We start from the raw sequence: 22,560 nt of genomic DNA, 5'->3' as shown, positions 1-22,560 counted from the left end.
ACGGCGGATGCATGGATAGATAGATGGGTAGACAGGCAGCTGTTAAGAGTTGCCCATTGCATTATTTTTCATAGGAGGCACTGAGCGTGAATTACAGTGGAGGATGAAGCTCGGAGACTCTGAGCCAGATGACCTGCATTATAACCCCAGTTGTTTGACCCTGAGCAGGTTGCTTGACCTCCGTGCCGTGGAGTGCTGCCTGGGCGAGAATAGAGTGTCTCCTTCATGGGTTACAGTGAGGACTCACTGACACCACTGCGTGAAGCACTGGCTGTGCTGGTACCTAGGACACCCTCAGCTGTGGCTGGCGGTTGCGCTTTTCCTGCTACAGCTTGGGCCAGTGCTGGGTGTCCCACTTGACTGTGGGGCCAGGGCCAGGCTAGGTCCATATCCCCTCCATCAATAGGCCCTGTGGAGGGGAGATGGTCCTGAGTATACAGCTGAGAAACAGATCCAGGGAAGGCATGACCCCCAAGACCACACGGCTAGGCTTTGGGGAGCTGGGACAGAGAAGAAACTGACTTAGAAATCAGACCTTGGTGCCCCCTCCTCCTTCTCTCCGGAATTCTGACTCTAAACCCACGGCTGCTCTTCTGCCTCTCCTGTGCTGCCTCTTGGACCCCATCGGACCCTCAAGGTTATGACCTGTGGGATGAGGGAGGATTTGGGGGTGGGTGGGCCTCCTGTGCCCATCTCCCCATCAACCACACGTGGCCTCTCACCCACTTTCCCTGCTCCCCCAACCCTCCCCTACCTCTCACCACTTTTATCTGGACTTCAGCATCCACTGGCCTGTGTTCATTGCTCTGTTCTCTCCAGGGCCATACAAGACTGCTGGGAGGGGAGACTCTTGAATAGCAGGGTCTCCCAGTTACTTGCATAGAGTTAGGAGGAGGTAGGATGGGAATGGGGTGAGTCAGTTGAAGGCGTGCCTGTCGCAGACACTGCTGCTGGGGTGAGGAGAGCATCCTTTTGGCTGTCACTGGGATTCAGTCTGGCTCTGCTGTTTATTAACTCAGTGTAACTGTAACTTTGAGCCTCAGTGTCCCCTTCTATAAGATGCAGTTGTTAGTAGGTGCCTTGTGGTGGTTTTGTGAGTAGTATAAAGCTACTTCTGGCTTGGGTGTCTACATAATTTCTCATCCACACCAGAACAATCTGGAGAATTAAATAGGGGCACTGTGAATGGGTGTCTTAGAGATGAACCTTGTGTACGCAGCACTGTCCCAGGAAGACCAAGAACCTAATAGGCTGGACTACACAGTGCTGTTCTGTATGGACTGAAATGGACCACGGTGCCGGAGGGTAGGATTGGCAGGTGCAGAGACTGGCTGGTGGAAATGTGAAGCCTGGGTAACCAAGAATAGGAAGATCCTGAAAATATTGTCCTCAAATTTTTCTTTTCTTCTTTATCCTCAGGGCAAAACAGGAGAGCCAGGTCTGCCAGGACCAGAGGGTGCCCGCGGTCCCCCTGTAAGTGCTTAGAGTGTGTGTGTGTGTGTGTGTGTGTGTGTGTGTGTGTGTTATCCACAGTGGAATAAAGCCACCAGCCAGTTGCCTGTGTCACTGTGGGTCGGGTTCTCTGAAACCGCCCAGCCATGAATTCCAGAAGTACCTCCCTTCCAAGACACTGGTACTTACATGCAGTAAATCCAGTCACTTCCCATGCCATTGCTGTAAAATTTATTTTCCCACTTGCAACCATTGTCACAATGTTGTTACTCTAAACTTCCTTTGTTCTTATCCCATTTATTATATTTTTAATAGGCTTTCTCTGGATGACAGACCCTAAAAATGAGTCTTAATTTTCATTCTGAAACCTTTCCACAGCTAAAGTATTTTTCTTCAATTAGAAGTGTAACTCATTTTCACTGCATAACGATAACAAATGATGATGGTCATAAGAAGAATAAGAAAAGTAATGTTATAGAGAAGAAAATTGAGTTAACATAATTCTACAACACAGAAGTAATGCTGTTAATATTCTAGTATGAGTTTTAGTCTTCTATGTATGAAATCCAACATTTATATATCTAAATCTATACCTATCATTTATATATTTAGATCTATATCTAGCTGTTGAGCTATTTATTTTACACATAAATAAGCACAGACACCTTTTCTACAAAAATGAACTCTGTGTATTTTAGGTTTCTTGGGTTGTTTCTTTTTTCTGCTAAATGCTTTACTTCTTTATGATCTCAAAGTTGTTTACACAGTTCCTTAGATTTTCTTTTGGGAAAATGTAATTTTCAATGAAAATCTTAAAATCCAATTATCTAGGTATAATTTTGCCAGATAGCAGATTGCCAGAAATCGCCTACTGGCAAGAAGTAGGAGATGAAAATGCTAGTTCTATTTCCTTAATTTGCTTCTCTGTTAAAAAAAAATCAATAACTCACCTGGCTAGTATTCAATAAGGAGATAAAACAAAAAAAAGTACTTTCCTCTTTCCTAAATCTCCCTGCTTTTCACCTGATTGCACCAGGAGAAGAAACCCAGGACCACACAATATCACCTCTTTGGAGGATTAAAACACAGAATTAGTTATTATTTTTTTTGAGGTTGTTACTGGCTTATTGGTGGAGAAAGAATGACAGCCCACTCCAGTATTCTTGCCTGGAGAATCCCATGAACAGAGGAGCCTGCTGGCTACAGCCCATGGGGTCCCAAAGAGTTGGACGCGACTTAGAGATTAACTAAACTCACCGCCACCACTGGTTTATTGGAAGGAGGGGTTTCTTTGTTTCTTTGTTTTTTCGACCAAGAAGATCCATTTGCTGGGAATTGTGTTGGGGCAAGGCCCATCTCTCAACTGAGAGTTGTAAGGACTCTGACTTCAGTGCAAGGATAGAGGTTAGAGACCCAGGCAGGTGATGAAAGACCCGCCTCCTCTGGCTGGCACTGCGTGAATCAGAGACGTGTAAGCTTTGAGATAGACAGACCTGGGCTCAGCTTTTGCTTTGCCATTTAATAACTCTGTGACCTGGGTCAGGGGCCCTTTCTGAACCTGCTGCTTCTCCTATGAAATGGGCATCAGAGCAGTTCCCATTTCTGCAGGGTAGTGGTGAGTACTAAAGGAATTTCCCCGCCACGTGTCAGGTGCATTGCGTGTGGCTTCCGTTACTGGGTGCTTTTGTCCATGATTGTTTGGGAGGAGAACAACCAGGGTCCCTGGCTCCAAGCATGGCTGGATTTGGGACTCTAGTGAGTATCCCAGGACCCGGGGAAAGGGAACTGGCCTATTTTGAGCAGTGGAGAGCACGGTTTACCTCTTTCTCAATCCTGAACAACAAGCCTGCAGAAGTAGATTCACCCTCACTTGATAGATACAGACACTGAATCCCAAGAAAGAGACGTAAAGCTCCCAAGGCCCGCAGCTAGAGAGTGGGGCCCCAGACCAGGCTCATTTTCTGACCTGGCTCCGTCACGCTTACTAGCACAGAACACCCCTTTCTGCCGATCTCCGGCAGAACTCTGCCGGGTGGGTATTTTTATTATCCTCATTCCTTAGATGGTGATGTCAGGACTTCAGGGGGTCAGCTGACTTTTCCGAGGTCACAGGATTGAAACTGGAGTCAAATCTGAGGGAGTGCGTCTTCCTCTCCCCGGCTCCTCCCGTAGTCTCGAGCTCCCTTCTGTACTGCACTGCCCCACGGCCTGGGGAGTGACCCTCACGGCCTCCCTCCGAAGTCCCATCCTTGTCCCTGGAATGGGGAGGAGTGGGCAGAGAACACGTTTCCAGGATGACAGCCATAACCACACAATGGCGGGCCCCGCAGGTCAGGGCTCTCATCTAATGGCTGAGCCCGAGGGCTGGTCTTCTCCCCAGAAGGGCCTTCATTTGCTCTTGAAAACAGGAGATTAAAGGAGATAAGGGCTTCCCTGGGGGCTCAGACGGTGAAGAGTCCATCTGCAATGCAGGAGACCTGGGTTTGATCCCTGGGTGGGGAAGACCCCCTACACATACCCAACGGGGGCTTACGGCCTCCTCCTGCTCCTTCCACCCCCTGGAGTCCACCTGGTCCTGCGTTACCAGTCTGCTCCCTGGTGGGATAACGTCATCCTTTTTCTTCTAGGGCTTCAAGGGACACACAGGTGACTCTGGCCCGCCTGGCCCCCAGGTAAGTGGACATGTCGTCGTCAGGCGGTCCCCCTGCACCCGAGCGGGCGCTTCTAGACCCAAGACTCCTGGGCCCTGGAGGGACGGGCAGAGCTGTGTCCCGAGAGAGCACAGAGGCAGCCACTGGAAGCATCGTCCCTCCCCAGTTAAGTGTTTCTAGACGTTTCTCCAGGGGCCTCACACTGATGTCCGACCAGTTTGACCAGGTCAGCCTGGAGTCCGGTGCGGTCACTGCCGGCCGGAGGATGGTGGTGGTTTTCCTGAGGTCCCAGAGCTTGTGTGTGGACACCTCCAGCTTATTTCAGCTGGGAAACCCCGGGTCCTGTCTTCCTGTGCTCCGCCTTCCTCCGTCTCTTCTGAGTGCCCCAAACAGAAGGATCCCTCGCAGGGTGGGGGGCGGGTCCCCCAGTGAGGCCGCTGCTCTTTACAGCGAGGAGGAAGCCGAGGTGCAGGGAAGGGCCAGCGGGTCAGCATGTGGGGAGACGGCACCCCCAGCAGTTTGCCTGATCTGTCAGCTGGTGGTTCCCCGCAGCTCAGAGGGCTCGCAGCTGGCTTTGGGGGCACTGCAGACCCCACTTGGGGGCCAGAACCGGGGGGGAGCTGCTTTCGGGTGGGCGGTCCTCCTGGTCTTCCTCCCCACATGCTCCGAGGCAGGGCGGCTGGGACACTGGCATTCCGCATTTCTCTCCATAACAGCAGCTATTGTGTCTCTGCTTCTTCTAGGGAGAGCCCGGCGCCACGGGGCCCCCTGGCCGGGAAGGGTCACCAGGAAAAGATGTGAGTGTGGGTGTCTGGTGGGGCCTGGCAGGGCCTGTGGGAGGAGGGGTGTAGATAGTTTAGACAAGGACCAGGAGACGCTTAGAACCTGGGCAGGGGAGTGGGTACCACGATGGAGGGAGTCACAGGTGAATTCTGGGAATCTCTTGGCCACGTCTCACCTGCCGGCACTGCGGGCCTCCTGAGCCCTCCCCGCAGGGCAGTCCGATGTGTGTGGACGTGGCTCAGTCTCCCGGACATGGGTGTTTGGTCAGGAGCACCGGCTCACGGTCCTGAGATCCCAGCTGACCCCGTGCCCAGCCCCTGGTGCCCTTTAGGACCTGGCTTTAACCCCTGGTGATGTGTCCCCCCACCCTGGCTCTTGACGTGCATTGTCATCTCAGCTGATCTGTGGTCATGAGATGCTGGAGCTGGAAAGGATCTAGCTCTTCTTGTGCTTTTCATTAGCAGTGGGATCCATCCCACAAACCCACCGGCCTGCCCACCTGCAGGCAGATCAAGGCGGGCAGCTGCGTTGGCTGGAGCGAGGCCTCTCCCCTGCTCTGTTCCCGAAGGGTGCCTCTCGGTGCTGAAAGGCAGGCTGAGAATCTTGGGCTCACTGACCCCTCTCGCTCCAGTTCACAGGGGAGGGCGTGAGGGAAGCCCCCCGGGCAGGGGGTGGAGGGTTCAGCTCGCCCAGCAGGTCAGGATTCAGCGGGGACAGGCTCCGGGGCCCGCTCATGGTGTGAGTGCCTGCCTCCCTCCCTCTCAGCTCTCTCTTTTCATTTAAAACCCTCATTTTTTTAGGGTGTTGTACAGTCTAATTTGTGTAGGAGTATGGCCAAGCTTCTGTCTTTCTCATTTATAATATGAGGAGATTTACACCCCGATTAGGAGGCTGCCGGGAAGGCTGTGTGGGAAGTGGTGGCGAATCTTCGCTGCTTGGCACCCTGGAAGCTTCTGTAGACCTTTCAGTGGCATTTTTCTTACTGTGGAGACTGAGGCAGGAGTGGCCACAGGTGACTGACCAGCAACTCAGATGTGGGACCCCAAGGAAAGTTTTCTTCCCTGTCATGTCCCTTGGCTCCGGATGGAGCTCCCGAGGTCCCCATGGGTCCGGGTGGCCCAGGTCTACACAAATAAATTAAGTCAACAAGTGTACAGATGAGGACTTACCTGCAGGAGGTGAGCTGTTCCCGTGAACAGCTGGTGATTGGTGATGAGACGTGTTGGGCACCATTTGTTGGGTCTCTAGGGCACCTGGGGGAAGTCTGCTCCCACCATTTTCATGCAGTGACTCTGGGGTGACGTGACCTCTCTCTGTTCCAGGGTGACACCGGACCTACAGGGCCACAGGGTCCCCAAGGACTGAGGGGCCTACCGGTGAGTTTTGCCTTGAGGCCGATCTGCTCCGTGCTTTGGCAGGCCTGTTACCATGGTGACATTTGGTTGGTTCATCCTGGTGCAACCCTGTGTGTCATTAAAAAATGACAAAATGTCTTTGTTGTTGTTCAGTTGCTCAGTTGTGTCCAACTCTTTGTGACCGCATGGACTGCAGCACGCCAGGCTTCCCTGTCCTTCACTTTCTCCTGGAGTTTGCTCAAACTCATGTCCATTAAGTGGGTGATGCCATCCAACCATCTCATTTCAAAACGTCTTGAAGTGAAGTGAAGTGAAAATCGCTCAGTCACGTCCGACTCTTTGTGACCCCATGGACTGTATGGAATTCTCCATACAGAATACTGGAGTGGGTAGCCTTTCCCTTCTCCAGGGGATCTTCCCAACACAGGGATCAAACCCAGGTCTCCTGCATTGCAGGCAGATTCTTTACCAACTGAGCTGTCAGGGAAGCCCTCAAAACGTCTTAGCAGCTGGTAAATAGCCGCTGCCCTAAGGCCACCTCGTAGCCCAGCACACTTCCCAGGCTCTTGTCTGGGACCACCGATCCATAATCCAGATACTAAAAAGGTGCCACTTGGCATGGCTGGGGCACTGTAACAGCCCCCAGCCCCGAATCATGAGCCAGCTTTAGGAATCTTAAAGTTAGTGTGCTGGTGTTCGGGCGTGTTCTGTATTCATTCACTAGGGCTGTCATAGCAAAAGGACCAAAAATACAGTGGCTTAAGCAACAGAAATGCATTGTCTTTCAGTTGTGGAGGCTAGAAATCTGAGACATTCATCGTCTGTGTTCTGTGACCTAGGGGTCCAAGGTCAAGATGCCAGTAGAGTTGGTTCCTTCCGAGGCTGTGAGGGAGAGCCATTTCAAGACTCTCTGAACCTCTGGTGGTTTGTAAGCAGCCTCTGATGTTCCTTGGCTTCTAAAAGCATCAGCCCAGCCTGTGCCTTCATCTTCACGTGGTTTTCTCCCTGTGACATTCCTCTGGTCCAAATGTCCCCTTTTTATGAAGACCCCAGTCATATAGGATTAGGGGCCCGCCCTATTCTTGTGTGACCTCACCTTAATGAATTACATATGCAGTGACTGTATTTCCAAACCAGGCCACCTTCTGACACACTGGGGATTAGGACTTCAGCCTGTGGATTGGCAGGAGCGGGGACTGTGAGATTTGGGCTCCCGAGGAATTTGTCTGCAGCTTAGGAGCATTCTCGAACTTTCTGATTTTTATTCTATCAAGGATCTTACTGGTTATATATATTCACCTATATTACAAATGGGCACCAAATACCCATCAAGTTAGAGCATGTGACGGTTGTGAGTCTGTCCTGGAATCTGGAGTGCATGGACCTTCCATCCAGCAGTCACGTGATGCTGCATCTGCCGTGTTTCCATGTCTGATATCTCTATCCATGCGGTCAGCAGTGCCCCTCACAGAGAAGGAGTGGGCCGTAAAGGCAGGAACATGCATCCCCAGCTGAGACCAGGCCTCCAGGGATGTGAGCACTTTTGTTTGCTCCTTAAGTCAGCATCTGAGTGGGAGGATGAATGGATAAGTCAGCAAATGTGGTCCCGATGATTTACCATGCCTCTGCTCCGGGCAGCAGTCAACAGCCCAGGATTTTTCATGCACGTGAACTCATTTAAGTGTTTATCATTTATTATGAGTTAAATATCCCAAGCTCCAGACTCCTCTGTCCATGGGATTCTCCAGTCAAGAATACTGAAGTGTGGGTATACATTCCCTTCTCCAGGAGATCTTCCCAGCCCAGGGATCGAACATAGGGCCTCCTGCACTGCAGGCAAATTCTTTCCCATCTGAGCCACCAGGGAAGCCGCATAGGGTTGATAAGCAGCCTCTAAGTAAGGACGTGGAACCATGCTGGTCCGAGTCACGGCTGTGTGAGACCAGCCCTCCTCGTCTAGCAGTCTCTGTCCCTCCTTCCTTCCCTGTGGTGCCCTGGCAGAGCCTCCCAGCAGAACCCTCACTTCTGTTCCTTCCATCAGGGTAAGAATGGATCACCTGGATCACCGGGAGAGCCTGGCACCCCAGGAAGCCCCGTGAGTACTGTTCCTCAGCTGTGATGGAATCAGGGCAAGCTTTGGAAGGGTGTGTGGTTTACATCGCCCTGTCTGATCTCTGTGCCCAGAAGCCTCAGTGGGAAAACATGGTATTTGGATGGTAGGAATAAGCTGGAGGCAAGAGGATCCAGGAAGGACCTCTTTCATGTGATTACGCACTTAACTCTGTTGTCTACAACCATAGGCATCCAATAGGAAAAAAAAAAAAAAGAAACTATTAAAGAGTTTTTAAAATGTGTATTCAGAGTGCGTGTTAGTTGTTTGATGCCTTTAGAGGATGGAAGGACAGGGTCAGGCCCACGACCCTTAACATATGAGAGAGGGTAGGTGCCATGCATCGTGGGGCTGAATGTAACCCAGAGTTGGCTGAAGGGGATCCTCCTGCTGGGTGGGAGGTGGGGACAGGGGAGAGCAAGATGAAAGAATGGGCAGGGAGTAGGAAGAGGGGGGCTTGAGTAGTTCAGCAGTGTCCTGATCCCTGGATAGTGGATTAAGGATTTAGGGTTCAGGTCTGGTAGATGGCCAGACATGGTGGAGAAGGCCTTTGATGAGGCCTAGGGTTGGATAAGTCAACACCTGTCCACTCGTTTCCTCCCACCCCGGCCTTACTGTAGATTTATCAGCTAAAACTGGCAACCCTCTTGAGAAGGACATCCTCATAGTTTGGTACTCAAGCAGTAATTGCACGGGGCAATGGGCAGACCCATCTGGCCGGCTAGCTGTTGTCACTGTGGAAGTCAGGATGAGCAGCCCATCCTGGTTTGCCAGGAACCCCCGTGGTCCAGGGAGAGCCGTCATTCCCAGGCACACTGGGCACCTGGGTGCCCTGTGAGTGCCATCGTCCTGGTGGACCAGGGACGGCCATGTAGGAACCATCGCAGGAGTCTTGTCACCTGTGCTGAGACGTCGCAGACAGGAAGGATTGCGTCACGAGGCTGATCCACCCCCAGTGCAGAGCTGGCCGCAGAAGGGCTGACCCACATTTGGTGGCTTCCCAGAAAGGTTGCAGCTGAAAGATTCCCACACACTTTACCCCCAAAAGTGAGCCAAACCGTGAGAACCGCTGGCCAACTGGGAAGAGGAGCACCGCTGCTCCGGGCAGGTCACTTAGAGGGGCCCCATATGTGTCAAGGTGGTGGCTTAGTCACTGACTTGTGTCTGACTCTTAGGGCCCCATGGACTGTAGCCCGCCAGGCTCCTCTGTCCATGGGATTTTTCCCAGGCAAAAATCCTGGAGCAGGTTGCCATTTCCTTCTCCAGAGGATCTTTTCGATCCAGGGATCGAACCTGCATCTCCTGCTTGGCAGTCAGATTCTTTGGTGCCCGAGCCACCAAGGAAGCCCATACCCATCAAGGAGTTTTGTTTGTCCCTTTGTGTTTCTGTTGCTTTGAACGCGGAGGCCATTGACTGTTCACAGGAAATTCTCCTCCTGTCCCCCACCAGTGGGAGAGATTCTCAGAACAGCTTCTGTCCCTATCCCAGCCCTTCCATGCCAGGAAAAGGGTTGTCTTTCCTTTTGTTCACGTGCTCAGAATAACAGAGGGGCTACGAGATTTCTGAACCTTCTTGAGTTGACCCTTAACCTTGAAGAGTGAATGCCCCGTTTTCCCTCTGCAGGGCCAGAAGGGAACCAAAGGAGAAAACGGCAGCCCAGGGCTCCCAGGCTTCCTGGGTCCCCGGGGGCCTCAGGTGAGCATGGACCCTGCTGGGATCTCCGTGGCTGGACCCTTGATTATTGTCATTGCTAGAGACGACTCAAGCGAAAGTGTCTGTTTTAAAGACATTCGTGTTACGTGCAACATGCTAATGCTATGCAGCTAACTGATACTTGTTTTGTATCGTAGGGGGAGCCAGGAGAGAAAGGAGTCCCAGGCAAGGAGGCAAGTACTACACCCCTCTTCTCCTGGGGACCCTTTCCTGTGGGAGACATAGATCACTGCATGGGCGGGTGATATGTGCTGTCTCACATGGCCCTGGGCTTAGCAGGGCACCTGCACTTGCTTCTGTGTTCTGCTGTCACTGTCCTGAAATCCTAGTGCATTCTTTTTATTTTATTTTTTAATATTTGTTTATCTGGCTGACCTAGTCTTAGTTACAGCACGTGGGATCTTTGATTCATAGCTGCAGCATGTGGGATGCAGTCCCCTGACCAGGGATCAAACCCAAGACCCCAGCACTGGGAGCTCAGAGTCTTAGCCACTAGACCACCCTAGTGCTTTCTCAGCGAAGGTCCGTGTTTTCACTCTGCGTGGGAGCTGGTTCCAGGGTGCCATCTTGATACATCTCTCACTTATCTATTGCTGTCTGCACCCAGCCCATCAGCAAGTCCTGTCCATTAACAAGACGTGTCCATTCTGACTCCCCAGTACCTCTCAGCTCTGCCCAGCTCTGTCCAGCTCTCCCGCTAAGAGACCTGACTGAGATCATCATCATCTCTCACCTGGGCATTTGCAGGGACCTCCCAACTGACTTCTCATGTTCAGCCTTGCCCCCCACAGTCCTTCCACCCAGCAGCATGATGCCAGTTTCCAGATCATGCCTTAGCTCTGTCCTCCCCGGGCTCCATCAGCAGAGATACTCCAGCCCTGGTTACTCCCAGACCTCAGGATGAGCAGGGGCAGGGGTGGGAAGGGATGGGGGAGACAGGTAAGGGCTTTTGGAAAAGATCGCTCGGCACATGTGAAGCACTGGGGAGAGAATGTGGCATGTTTCAGGAACTGACAGGCGAGGGTGATGGGTGCATAAGAGTTGGGGGCTTATGATCAGACAAGAGCAGGACTCTCGGAGGACCTCCTGTCCTCCGCAGGCAGCAAGGACTAAGAAGGGCAGAGATGCCCCTGGTGAAGTGACTGCCCTCTTTTGCTTTCATTGCAGGGAGTGCCTGGGAAGCCAGGAGAGCCAGGACTCAGAGGAGAAAGGGTGAGTGGGACACGTGGTCACGTGCAGGCGACCTTCCCGGGGGCAAGGGGCCTGTGTCCAGGGCTTTAAGAAGCTGCCTAGCCAGGGGAGCAGCTCCCGTGGGGGCTTCCCTGTTCTCTGTTGCCCCCCCAGAAGTTGTGAGCTCACAGCAGGAGGTTTCTTCCATTGTTGGGGTTTTGTTGTGGTTTTCATGGTTGTTATTTTAGGGAGTAAAATCATTGCAATTACACATTCGGAGGCAAGCATGCCCAGACTTTGACAAATCTCCCTGTCTCCTCCCCGAGCGCGAAAGCCTGTGCATGACATGCTTGGAGCCCAAACTGCCAATTTGCCAAGAACCAGCTTTGTCCCTGGAGGTGACAAGGGAACAGATTTTCCCATAATGAATCGTCTTGGCACTGTGCTCAGAAAGCTTTTCTTTACATTGCATTCCTTCAAAAAAAAAACAACAGGGTAAAAAATCAATTCTGTTTTGGAAGAAACACTGGTGGGGGGAGGGGGCGTTCTCTCACCCATAACAACCCCTGATCCCTCCAGAGAAATTAAACAGTCCTCCACATGACTGGCCATCACAGGCTCCCGCTGCTGCCCAACCCGGAAGGCACTGCCACCCCATACCCGCCCTGGGTTTTTTTCCTGTGGTCCCGCAGAGTTTATCTCTGCTTTCCTTGCAAGTTGGATGGGTGCGGACTGGTTTCCCCTGCAGACCAGAGAGAAATGGAAGCTGAGAGGTCAGGGATTCTCGCCCCACCTCCATCTCTCGCCCTTCTCCTTCCCAGTGACTGTGACTCTTGTGGTTGTTGGCCCCTGAGGATGGACCCAGGGGCTGGAGCTGTGGCTGTGAATACAGTGAGGGTGCTGCCAGCCAGGAGCTGGCCAGAGCTGTCACACGCTGGAGTTTTGGTTGGGAGCCGCGGAATTCAGACCATGAACCTTCTCTAATACTTAATCAATAAATAGAAGCTTCTCTAATACCCAGTCAATAAAGGAGAGTTGCCTTCACCCGTTAAGTGGTTTCGTGGAAGGTTGCCAGACAGCGGTCAGGCTCCTCATGCCTTCCACTCTGGAACATTTGAAATGTGGGACAGGTCCTCTCACCGCAGAGGGATGTAGAGACGTGGAATAAATAGGAAACACTGTAACACAGGCCTTGGCACTGAGATGCATGAAAGGGACCCTCCCAGACCCCCACACTGGAGACCACCCACGGATGACAATGTCCCCATAAAACCCATCACGTGGGAGAAATTTAGGAGACCCCCCTCAAATCTGGCTGCATTCATTTTTAAACTCATTGTTCTTACTGTTATTGTTGAAAAGCGATACAGTTAAACAATGTCAATTGCACACACAAAAAAAGTGAATGCGGTGAAGACCAGGTGCCCATCCAGCACGCTTTTCTTGGGTCTGTCGCTGTGCACTTGCTTGTGTCTTTCTGGAATCCATGAGCTCAGAACCAGGTGGGCGTGCACGTACATATACTTTTTATGTAAACCCCCCGAACCTATCAGACTTTTTCCACCATTTTTCACACTTTCCCACATAAATGTGTTAAGTGGCAGATGGTTTCATCACTGCACTGGCCTTCTCTGCTGGGAGGAGACGAGACTGGGATCTGAAAGTCAGATTCTGCGCCTCGTCCCCAGCAGACCTCCTGCATGACGCGAGCATGCAGCTTTGTCCTTCTGGGCCCAGAGTCCTGTCTGCACCAGTGCAGAGTCTCAGGCCTGCAGGACACGGGGCCGGGGGTCCCTCCTGCAGCCTGGGGCTCGTCCAGCCTGGGGGTCCCTTCTAGGCCTTTGCTCATTGACGCTCTTCTTGCCTCCTCTAGGGAGATCCTGGCATCAAAGGTGACAAAGGCCCTCCCGGTGGGAAGGGCCAGCCTGGTGACCCTGGGATCCCAGGCCACAAAGGTTACACAGGCCTCATGGGCCCCCAGGGACCACCTGGGGAGAACGGGCCGGCCGGTCCCCCAGGGCCTCCAGGCCAGCCAGGATTTCCAGGGCTAAGGGTAAGCGTGTGGGCGATGCTTCAAACTTGGGGCTCCTTGGGATTTCAAGGGAAGCCAGAGGGGTGTGTGGGCTCCAGAGGGACCAGGCTGCAAGTACCGGTGACCTGTGTGAACCGGGGCTGACTGCTGCTTGTCCTCTCTGAGCCTGCCCTCCCATCCCTCCCAAAAGGGACGAGGATGCCTCTCTCTCCCGACAGGCTGGCTGTGATGGTTAAATGAAATGATGCATGTGGCTTATAATGGGCTTGAGGATAGAGTCCCTCTGTCCCTGTGGTCCAGGCTTCACTCCTGGGCAGTGATGCTCTTTGCCCAGGACCCCATGCAGCAGGCAGTCGAGAAGATGCAGAGGCTCCTGGTGACCCGAGCTTCCCCATGGGGACGGCTCCCTCCCCGTCTGCCCGATGCCCGGCTCTGGCTCCCTCCTGTCTACTGTCTGGGGTGCTGGGTCTTCCCTCTGGGTCTTCTGGGTCTAGCTGTTCCCAAGTGCAAAAGGAAAGGCTTGTTGAGAGCAGTTTGTTTTTTCTCTGAACACAGTTATTCTTGTGGCCAGGCTCTTAACTTGACAGTCTCACAACACAGGGACACGCTGGCCGTAGTGTGTCGGGCAGAGCTGGGTGGGCCGGTCCCTGGGGGCTGGTTGGCAGGTCCGTGTGACCGCCCCACCCCTGCTCTGCAGCCTGCGTGGTCCTCGGGGGCCCCTCCTGTGGCCCAGAGCACAGGCCCGGGGCCCGTGCCCCGCCTGCTCTGAGGCTCTGGCCCTGTCCCTGCGGGGCTCTGTGGTCAGCCTGGGTTTCACCCCCCTGAAGAGGCCAGGCAGCCAGGTGCTGTCCCTCAGCCAAGGGCAGGTGCTGGCGGACTCAGTGGGCTTCCAGAGCACCCCCACCCACCGAGTCTTTGCTGGGTGTCCTGCTGCTCTGGGTAGGAATGGGAATTCTGGGAGTAACATAAAAGATCATTGGCCAGAAAGGAAAAAAGGGAAATAAGACAATAAGCCTGATGCTGGGGCTGCAACAATGAGCACAGTAAGCCCACCCACCCTTGGGAGTGGACACCTCCCTGAAGGGCTCTGACGACCAGGGAGGAGCCCAGCGTGGCGTGAGGTCTGCTCTCACCGATCACCCCAAGAGCTGCATGTCACTGTGGGGGCCTGGAGGCAGGGCTCTGCTCCGCTGACCCACGGCTCATCGTCTGTGTGGGGCCAGCAGGGCAGGCCAGACACCAAAGCCGCCAAGTGGCCGATGGGAGGAAGCAAGCCCGAGATAGCGCGGGGCAGCCTGCGAGCTGGCCCTGCAGGTGGGGGGACTTCAGCCCTGAGAGACTCAGCGCCAGGCCTCCTGGGTCCAGGGCTGGGGAGGGGGTTTGTGCAGGAAGGAGAGGGAGCAGGGGCTTCAGGGGGAAAGGCGTCCAGGTCGCCATGCAAGATGCAAGGATGCTGCCTGCATGGTGAGGGGAGGGGAGATGGTTCTAGGTGTTAAAGGGATTGGACTTGGGAGCTGTGGTCTGCATGGCAATGGCCGTCTTGGTTTCCTGAGTGCTCTGGGTCTCAGGAGGCAGGCGGTCCTGGGAAGGTGAGTAACTCTGCTTTCCCACCCTCCTCCCAGGGTGAGTCTCCATCCATGGATGTCCTGCGGCGGCTCATCCAGGAGGAACTGGAGAAACAGCTGGAAAGTGAGTCGCTGGCTTTTTTACAGCATCGGGTCCTAGATGCTGTGTGAACCCCGGCGGTAATCCGTTCACTCCTCCTTCGGGACCTCTGCAGCCTGGCTTGGTAAAGGCAGCCTCAGGGCAGCTTCTGCAGAAGTCAGCAGAGAGGCACACTTTGCAGGCTCCTGCCAGCTTCTGACACAGACCCTGCTCCAGGCCGCTCTCTCAGGACGCTTGAGCTATGGCTGCTTGATTACCTCCAGGAAGGGGAGCTCACCACCTGCAGGACCAGCCTTGCCATCAGCCCTTATCTGTGCATTCAGTTGTTTATCTAATCAACAAGGAGCTCTGGCAGGCCTGCAATGGGCCTTGTAGAACTCACAGCCCAGAACAGGAGACAGAGACATAGACAAGATGACTTCGGTATAGTAAGGAAATGCCTGTGATTTTATGTGATGTGGAGGGCACAGAAGAGGACAGGGGAAAGAACCTAAGATGGCAAAGAGGGTGGGGAGCAGGTGAGGGAAGGCTTCCTGGAGGAGGGGCCATGGGAGCTAAAACCAAGGACCAGACTCCAGAGCTTGGACACAGCATGTGCAGAGACCCTAATGGGAGCTGGAACACACTGTGCTTTCAAGGAACTAGAATCCTTGTACTTCTCCTATGTAGGATTTACTGTGAAATCCCAGTCTTGCATGAGCCCTGTACAGAGCAAGGACTCAGGAAGGGAGGGTTGGGAAAGTAATAGTCATAGCACCAGCGTGTAGGGCCAGCCCCATGTCAGGTGGAGTTCTCAGAACCCAGACGTGTTTACTGACGTAAGGAAGCCTCTGTGAGCACGTGAGCCATGTATGATGGTTAAGATCAGAGACGCTAAGTAACCTACCTGAGGCTGCAGAGCTGGTGAGTGTCTGACCAGGGTTTGCATGCAGGCAGCTGGGCTCCAGAGTCCAGGCTCTTAGCCACCACATCCTCTCCCATCTCATTCCCCACCGCCCTCTGTGTTGGAAACTGTTAGGAGAAGAAAGTCGCAGGCCACTCTGGGCTCAGGAAGATCGAAAACCCACCACCATTCCCAGGCATGGGTGGGCAGCGGGGACGGGCACGCTTATTCACATGGTCAGGTCTCAGTGAAATTTTCCTCCTGGCACGTTTGAGGCTCTGCACTGGGTCTGTGGGCGCAGCACGTAACACGATGACTCTCTCACTTCCCTCTTGGGGTGTCCAGGTGAGTGAGCATGGTCCATCTCCCTGCCCAGGAGAACCAGAGACCGTTCCCTGGAGAGGACAGCACAGAGCTGGGCTGGTGGTAAGGAGGGTGAAGAAAGGAAGGATCTCAGAGGCTGGAACGGGGACTCCTGCCAGGCGGGGTGGTCCCGAGATCTCCTGTGTGCAAGCATGCCCATCGACAGCCTTTCTTCTGGGTGTTAGATTTGTCGGGCACATGAGGAGTTTCCAGTCCCTGGGCAGAGATGAGCCCTGTTTTGAATAAGTTCAGACGGAGCATCTGCTGAGCTGAGTCCTTTCTTCTAAACAATCTTGTGAGGAGGAAGCATCAGAAGCATCCGCTCCACATTCAAGATGAGAGCGTCTGGGCTGTGAGCCAAGCAGCTGTGTGCCCAGGTCTCGGGTCGGCGCACGCCCCACCCACTTCCTCGAGTGGGAGGGTGGGGAAGGGGCTGCTCGGGAGCGCCCCCCCACTAGGCTGTCAGAAGACCCGACTCTGCTTCAGTTTTACCACCGAAACCCAGGAGGGTGTCAGGATTGCCTCTCTGGGCTGGGTCACTCCCCCTGCCAGGTGAAGGGCTTGGCCTGATCGTCTGGAAAAAAAAGGAAAAGCCCCCGGTGGCCCTGGGGTGGGCTGTGTATTCCCAGTGCATTAGGAGGGCATGGAGGTCAGCGGCTGGACCTCTGGGGTTTTGAATCAGCCTGTGATCTTCACGATTCACACACCTAAGGATCAGTAATGACATCACGTCCAGCCCTTCATTTATAGATGAGGAATTCCACACTTAGAAGTCCCTAAGTTGCTCTGTGTAAGCCACTGAAGTCTCACCCTCCCCCATGGGCCTCAGTTTCCCCAGCCTGACAGCTACAACAGTTTCTGCTGCTGTCATTGCCGTCTCGAGGGAGGCAGCGACGTCCATGCCCCACTTAGGTCTCGTGCTGGGGGCCGTTGTGATGCCTCGTCTTGTCGGCTCCATCCTCCCACCAGCCCCACGGGGTGGGGCTCGTTTCATTGCCCCCGTTTTGCAGAAAAGGCAGAGAAGGCTAAGAGAGGGTAGGTGGCTTGCCCAGGGCCACGCCGCCGGCAGTGGTGGCACTGGGACCCCAGCCCAGCCGCCTGGCCCCGGATCAGTGTCCACATGGACACGCGCCCTGCAGCGCGCTCTTGGTGTGTCTCTGTCACTGCTGTTTCACAGCTGTTACTGCCTCGAGCTTTGCAGTGCGCTGCCAGCCTGTCTTCGGTCCTTTATCCCTCCTTCATGAAACGTCTCTCTGGTTTTCTTATTCCACAGCCAAACTCGCCTACCTCCTGGCCCAGATGCCCTCTGCGCACACGAAGGCCTCTCAAGGCAGACCCGGGCCCCCAGGGCCTCCTGGAAAAGATGGGCTTCCAGGTCGGGCAGGCCCCGTGGGGGAGCCAGGAAGGCCAGGGCAGGGGGGTCTGGAGGGACCCTCTGGCCCCATCGGTCCCAAAGGTGAGTGAGAAGCTGGGAAGAGGTGCTTCGTAGAGAAGGAACCAGCATGCACAGCACATGCTCCGCTGAATATGCACGAGTCTGCCCATTCTGCACCCCTGCAGCCTGCTAACACCCTGCGTGTAGACATTGTGGAGTTTCTTCATCTGCCTAAGAGGTTTTCATACTTGATGTTTTTGCAAAATGATGCTTCTGGCAGGAGGAGCGTGTCTGTTTCCTGCTTCCGTCTTGGTCTCTCTCCGTCTCCACTGCTCACGGTCCAGGGAATACACATGATGTCTTTTTCCTCTTTCGAGAAGTCACTAAGAAATATGGCATTTAATCTCCAGGCAAATGGGCACTAGATGCCAGCTGTCCATGGGCTTCCCTGGTGACTCAGATAGGAAAGAATCCGCCTGCAATGGAGGAGACCAGGGTTCAGTCCCTGGGTGGGGAAGATCCCCTGGAGAAGGGAATGGCTACCCACTCCAGTATTCTTTCCTGGAGAAGTCCATGGACAGAGGAGCCTGGCGGGCTACAGTCCACGGGGTCGCAGAGAGTCGGACATAACTGAGCGACTAACGCTTTTCCATGGGAATAAAATGGTTTGAGCTAAACCTGGATGTGGCTGCCAGCTCTCCGGCTCTCAGGGGCATACCTGACCTGGACATGGCTGTGCTGGACACAGCGAGCCTCTCCTGCAAGGACGGCAGTGCCTGCCGCCGTCAACAGCGCCCAGTACACAGAGGAAGGCATTGTCTTTGCAGGCGGACAGATGTGGAAGGGCGGGGAAGGACCTGGCCCCAAATTCAGCAGCCTGGTCATTCACCCCTCTGTCCGGCAAGGAATAATCATGGGGTAGGGGACAGGCGGTGCTATCATCTCAGCGGCCACATCTCCCTCCTTCAGTCTCCCATTCCTTAGTTCTTTTCTGGGGCGGGGATGGGGGCGGGCACCACACTGTGGGATCTTAGTTTCCCAACCAGGGATTGAACCCACACCCTAGGCAGTGACTGTGTGGAGTCCTAACCGCTGGACCGCTCGGGAATTCCCCCTTAATTTTCATTCACTGAGAAGCATCACCTTGTAATGTTTCTCCTTCTGAGCTTTTTTAAAGTCTGTCTTCTGTTGGTTGATGAAACAAAATATACTAAATAAATGCCAATAAGAAAGTGTAAAGCATAGAAAAGTCAGACTGTGACAGAAGACTGACCGAAAATAGTAACTGGAACAATAGATAAGAATGGCCTAAAATCTCCATGAACTGGCAAAATTTCAATTTGGATTATAAAAGATAATACAGGAGATATTCTAGAGACAACATATCAAAGAAAAGGAATGATGAAACAAAAAAGCTGAGAGGCAGTTTAATCAAGTTTGTATAGTATTAACCCCAATATCGTCTCAGATATGCTCCCGGGGGAATGAACCCTCTTTCTTCTGAACATGTAAGGGTTTTAAATTCCTGTGATTATTAACACTTACCTGATTCTGCTTCATATTAGAATGTTCTTTGTGTCCTGCATCGTCTGTCTTAGAATTCACGCTTCTCAAGAACAGGGCTGTGTCTTATGTATACTGAGGTTTGTTTATCTCCCAGCTCCTCCTAGACAAAGGCTCAGATAGAATGCTTTGAGAACACAGGGACGTGTAGGCATGTGTCAGTGGGTGTGTGTGGACATATGTGTTTGTATAGGAGAGAGTGTGAACATTTGGGTGTCTGATGTGTTTATGAGCGTATGCATGTTTGTATAATGTATGTGTGAATGTACATATGTGCATGTATCATTGGGTAGTTATCACACTGGAGTGAATGTTTACATGTGTGTTTGAGCAAATGTTTTGGAGGGGCTGTCTATTTTGGTATTCACATGGGCATATTTCTGAGTGCAAGCATGTGCTTGAGTGTGAGTGTGCATGAATGAGTGTGTGAACAGAGTGAGGCATCTGACACAGTGCTGGCCTTGCCCCCAGCCCCATGGTGGGGCCCCTTCCCTCCACCACCATTGTGAGTTTCCATCATCAAAGACACATATTTTTCTCACCAGGTGAGCGAGGAGCCAAAGGTGACCCAGGTGCACCTGGAGTTGGCCTCCGAGGCGAGATGGGACCCCCTGGGATCCCAGGTAGGAGTGGTTCGGCTGGAGTCTGGGGTAGGGGAGGGACCAGGCCCCAGGGTGTCAGACGCAAAGGGCAGCCGTTGCCTGCACAGTATCTGCGGGGACCGTTCTCACCTCTCCAGGCAGAGCGCCCAGGCCATGGGCTGTTTCCTCTGAGCCTGTGGCATCCTCAGCTCACTAGTGAATGCAAGTAGTGACATCAGGGCTCGTGTGCGCTCCGGACGGAACTTGAACCACCGTCTCTTTCTTTTGCTCCTTGGTCCAGGTCAGCCGGGGGAACCTGGCTATGCTAAAGATGGGCTTCCCGGGAGTCCCGGGCCTCAAGGAGAGACAGGACCAGCTGGACATCCTGGCCCCCCGGGCCCCCCCGGCCCCCCGGGCCAGTGCGACCCCTCGCAGTGTGCCTACTTTGCCAGCCTCGCTGCTGCTCGACCCGGTAACGTGAAGGGCCCCTAGAAGATGCCGGGATGCCAGGAGACGCTGGTGGATTTCTGAAACTTGAACGCAGAGCCCGATGGGAAGCCAGAGGTCTTAAGACATTTCATCCACGTGTTTTTTTTTTTCTTTCTTTTATCATGTGTGGTTTTTTTTGTGTCTTGTTTTTCTTAAGAGACCTCAACATTATTAAAACCAACAGATGCTGCCGGTCGGTCAGATTATAATATTATTATTGTTAATTATTATTATTGTTATTTCATATGGTAATGCTTTTCGAGTTTTTCCCCTCTGCTCCGAAGTTGGGGAAACCTGATTTGTGAGGCAGAGGACGTTTCTCGTTCTCCTGACGGTCCCCGATTGAAGTTTAGCTGCCAATTCTAAGGAAACTCTCGGTGCTATGAAACCCTGACCAGACTTGCCAAACTTACCTCTTTCCTCAAAAGGAGACTTTAAGAAAATGAGGACAATGGGCTTCTATTCTTGGTTGTGCCCAGAGGTCGCCCAGGGAGATTAGCCGACAATCGCTGCTTCCCAGGAGAAGTAAGTGAAGCAGAAAGAGAAGGAAGGTGCAGCCTCTGCTCTGGATGGCGGGTGCATGCAGCAGAGGGCAGATCCGTCCTCTGGGAGCAGCTCAGTGCCTCCAGGCCTCAAGCCTGCAGAAGGGACACAGTGCACATGGCTGGAGGCTGCTTCCTGGAATCTTGCGGCATCTGCACCAAAAATGAGGGAGCTGGCGTGGAAAAAGACACCCCTGTTTGTTCACTTGGCTTCTGAGCCATGGATAGGCTCCTCCCTGCCCCCTCTGTTGGTTTCACTCACTTTAATTTTGAAATGAGAGGGTCCAGAGACCACTCCCGTGTGTCTGATGCTGGGCAGTTGGCCGGGGTGCTGGCCAGAGCCAGGACGCATGTGTCTCCAGCTTCTGGCGTTGAGTGTATGTCTGTGAATGACTCGCCCGGCTCAACAGGTGCTCAATAAATCTGAGTTTCCTTTTCTTTTGCTTCCTGTTATGGTTCCTTCCTTATCGCCAGCATCTGCCCCCATGTGGACCCCTCGAGGCCAGGGAGGCATCATTTTTCCCCCAGGGAGCACAGAACAGAGCCGCCATTCAGGCCATGTGCTCGCTTTCCCCGTGTGTGAGCAAGCGTGTGTCCCCCGGCCCATTCCTGGATTCAGAGCTGGGGCAACTCTTAGGGGGTGTGGACCCTGCAGCCTCAGGGGCACAGGCCTCCCCATGTGCTCACAGCAGATGCAGGTGGGTGGGAAGGACCCAGGTCTACAGCTCTGCCTGGGGAAAGCTTGGGGGCCATTTCCAGCCCCTGGCCTGAGGACCACCATCATTATAGGCGCCATCATCCATCATCCCCTGTTACCACCCTGGGGCTGGTTCAGTGAGAGTCCAGACCAGGGCAGGAGTCACCCCATGACCCCACCCTGACCTCACACCCACACCCAGCCTCACACTCACACCCCTGCATCACACCTGCACCTCCAGCCTCACACCCGCACCCCTGGGTCACACCTGCATCTCCAGCCTCATACCCACACCCCTGGCCTCACACCTGAACCCCTGGATCACACCCACACCCAGCCTCACACCCACACCCCCGGCCTCACATCCACACCCTGGCCTCACACCTGCACTCCCACCTCATACCCACACCCCCGGATCACACCCACACCCCCGGCCTCACACCCGCATCCAGCCTCACACCCGCACCCCTGGGTCACACCTGCATCTCCAGCCTCATACCCACACCCCTGGCCTCACACCTGCAACTCTGACCTCACACCTGCACCCCTGGCCTCACACCTGAACCTCAGTCCCACACCCGCACCACGGCCTCACACCCGCACCCCTGGATCACACCCACACCCAGCCTCACACCCACACCCCCGGATCACACCTGAACCTCAGCCTCACACCTGCACTCCCACCTCACACCTGCACCCCCGGATCACACCCGCACCCCCGACCTCACATCCGCACCCAGCCTCACACCCACACCCCTGGCCTCACACCTGAACCTCAGCCCCACACCCGCACCACGGCCTCACAGCCGCACCCCGGATCACACCCACACCCAGCCTCACACCAGCACCCCCAGCCTCACACCCACACCCTGGCCTCACACCTGCACTCCCACCTCACACCTGCACCCCCGGATCACACCCACACCCCTGGCCTCACACCCGCACCCAGCCTCACACCCGCACCCCTGGATCACACCTGAACTTCAGCCCCACACCCGCACCACAGCCTCACACTCGCACCCCCGGATCACACCCACACCCAGCCTCACACCCACACCCTGGCCTCACACCTGCACCCCCGGCCTCACACCTGCACCCCTGGCCTCACACCCACACCCTGACTCACACCTGCACC

At 54.1% G+C, this 22,560-nt stretch overlaps 1 protein-coding gene across 1 annotated transcript in view; it reads left to right on the top strand.

Moving 5' to 3' along the window:
- Positions 1-21,165, top strand: part of COL22A1 (collagen type XXII alpha 1 chain) — a 221,792-nt gene extending 200,627 nt beyond the window's left edge. The window contains exons 52-64 of the mRNA XM_043483931.1: positions 1,420-1,473; positions 4,080-4,124; positions 4,847-4,900; positions 6,209-6,262; positions 8,283-8,336; positions 9,976-10,047; positions 10,203-10,238; positions 11,233-11,277; positions 13,109-13,288; positions 14,890-14,956; positions 17,452-17,634; positions 19,662-19,739; positions 19,999-21,165. Of these exons, the coding sequence (XP_043339866.1) occupies positions 1,420-1,473; positions 4,080-4,124; positions 4,847-4,900; positions 6,209-6,262; positions 8,283-8,336; positions 9,976-10,047; positions 10,203-10,238; positions 11,233-11,277; positions 13,109-13,288; positions 14,890-14,956; positions 17,452-17,634; positions 19,662-19,739; positions 19,999-20,189 (1,113 nt within the window). The 3' untranslated portion in view covers positions 20,190-21,165. The remainder of the gene's footprint in view (positions 1-1,419; positions 1,474-4,079; positions 4,125-4,846; positions 4,901-6,208; positions 6,263-8,282; positions 8,337-9,975; positions 10,048-10,202; positions 10,239-11,232; positions 11,278-13,108; positions 13,289-14,889; positions 14,957-17,451; positions 17,635-19,661; positions 19,740-19,998) is intronic.
- The last annotated feature ends 1,395 nt before the right edge of the window (positions 21,166-22,560 follow it).

The sequence above is a fragment of the Cervus canadensis genome, chromosome 12 (genome assembly GCF_019320065.1).
Source record: "Cervus canadensis isolate Bull #8, Minnesota chromosome 12, ASM1932006v1, whole genome shotgun sequence".
In the NCBI taxonomy this organism is placed as follows: Eukaryota; Metazoa; Chordata; class Mammalia; order Artiodactyla; family Cervidae; genus Cervus; species Cervus canadensis.
The sequence above is the reverse complement of the archived record's forward strand: the minus strand, read 5'-3'. Positions and strand labels throughout refer to the sequence as shown.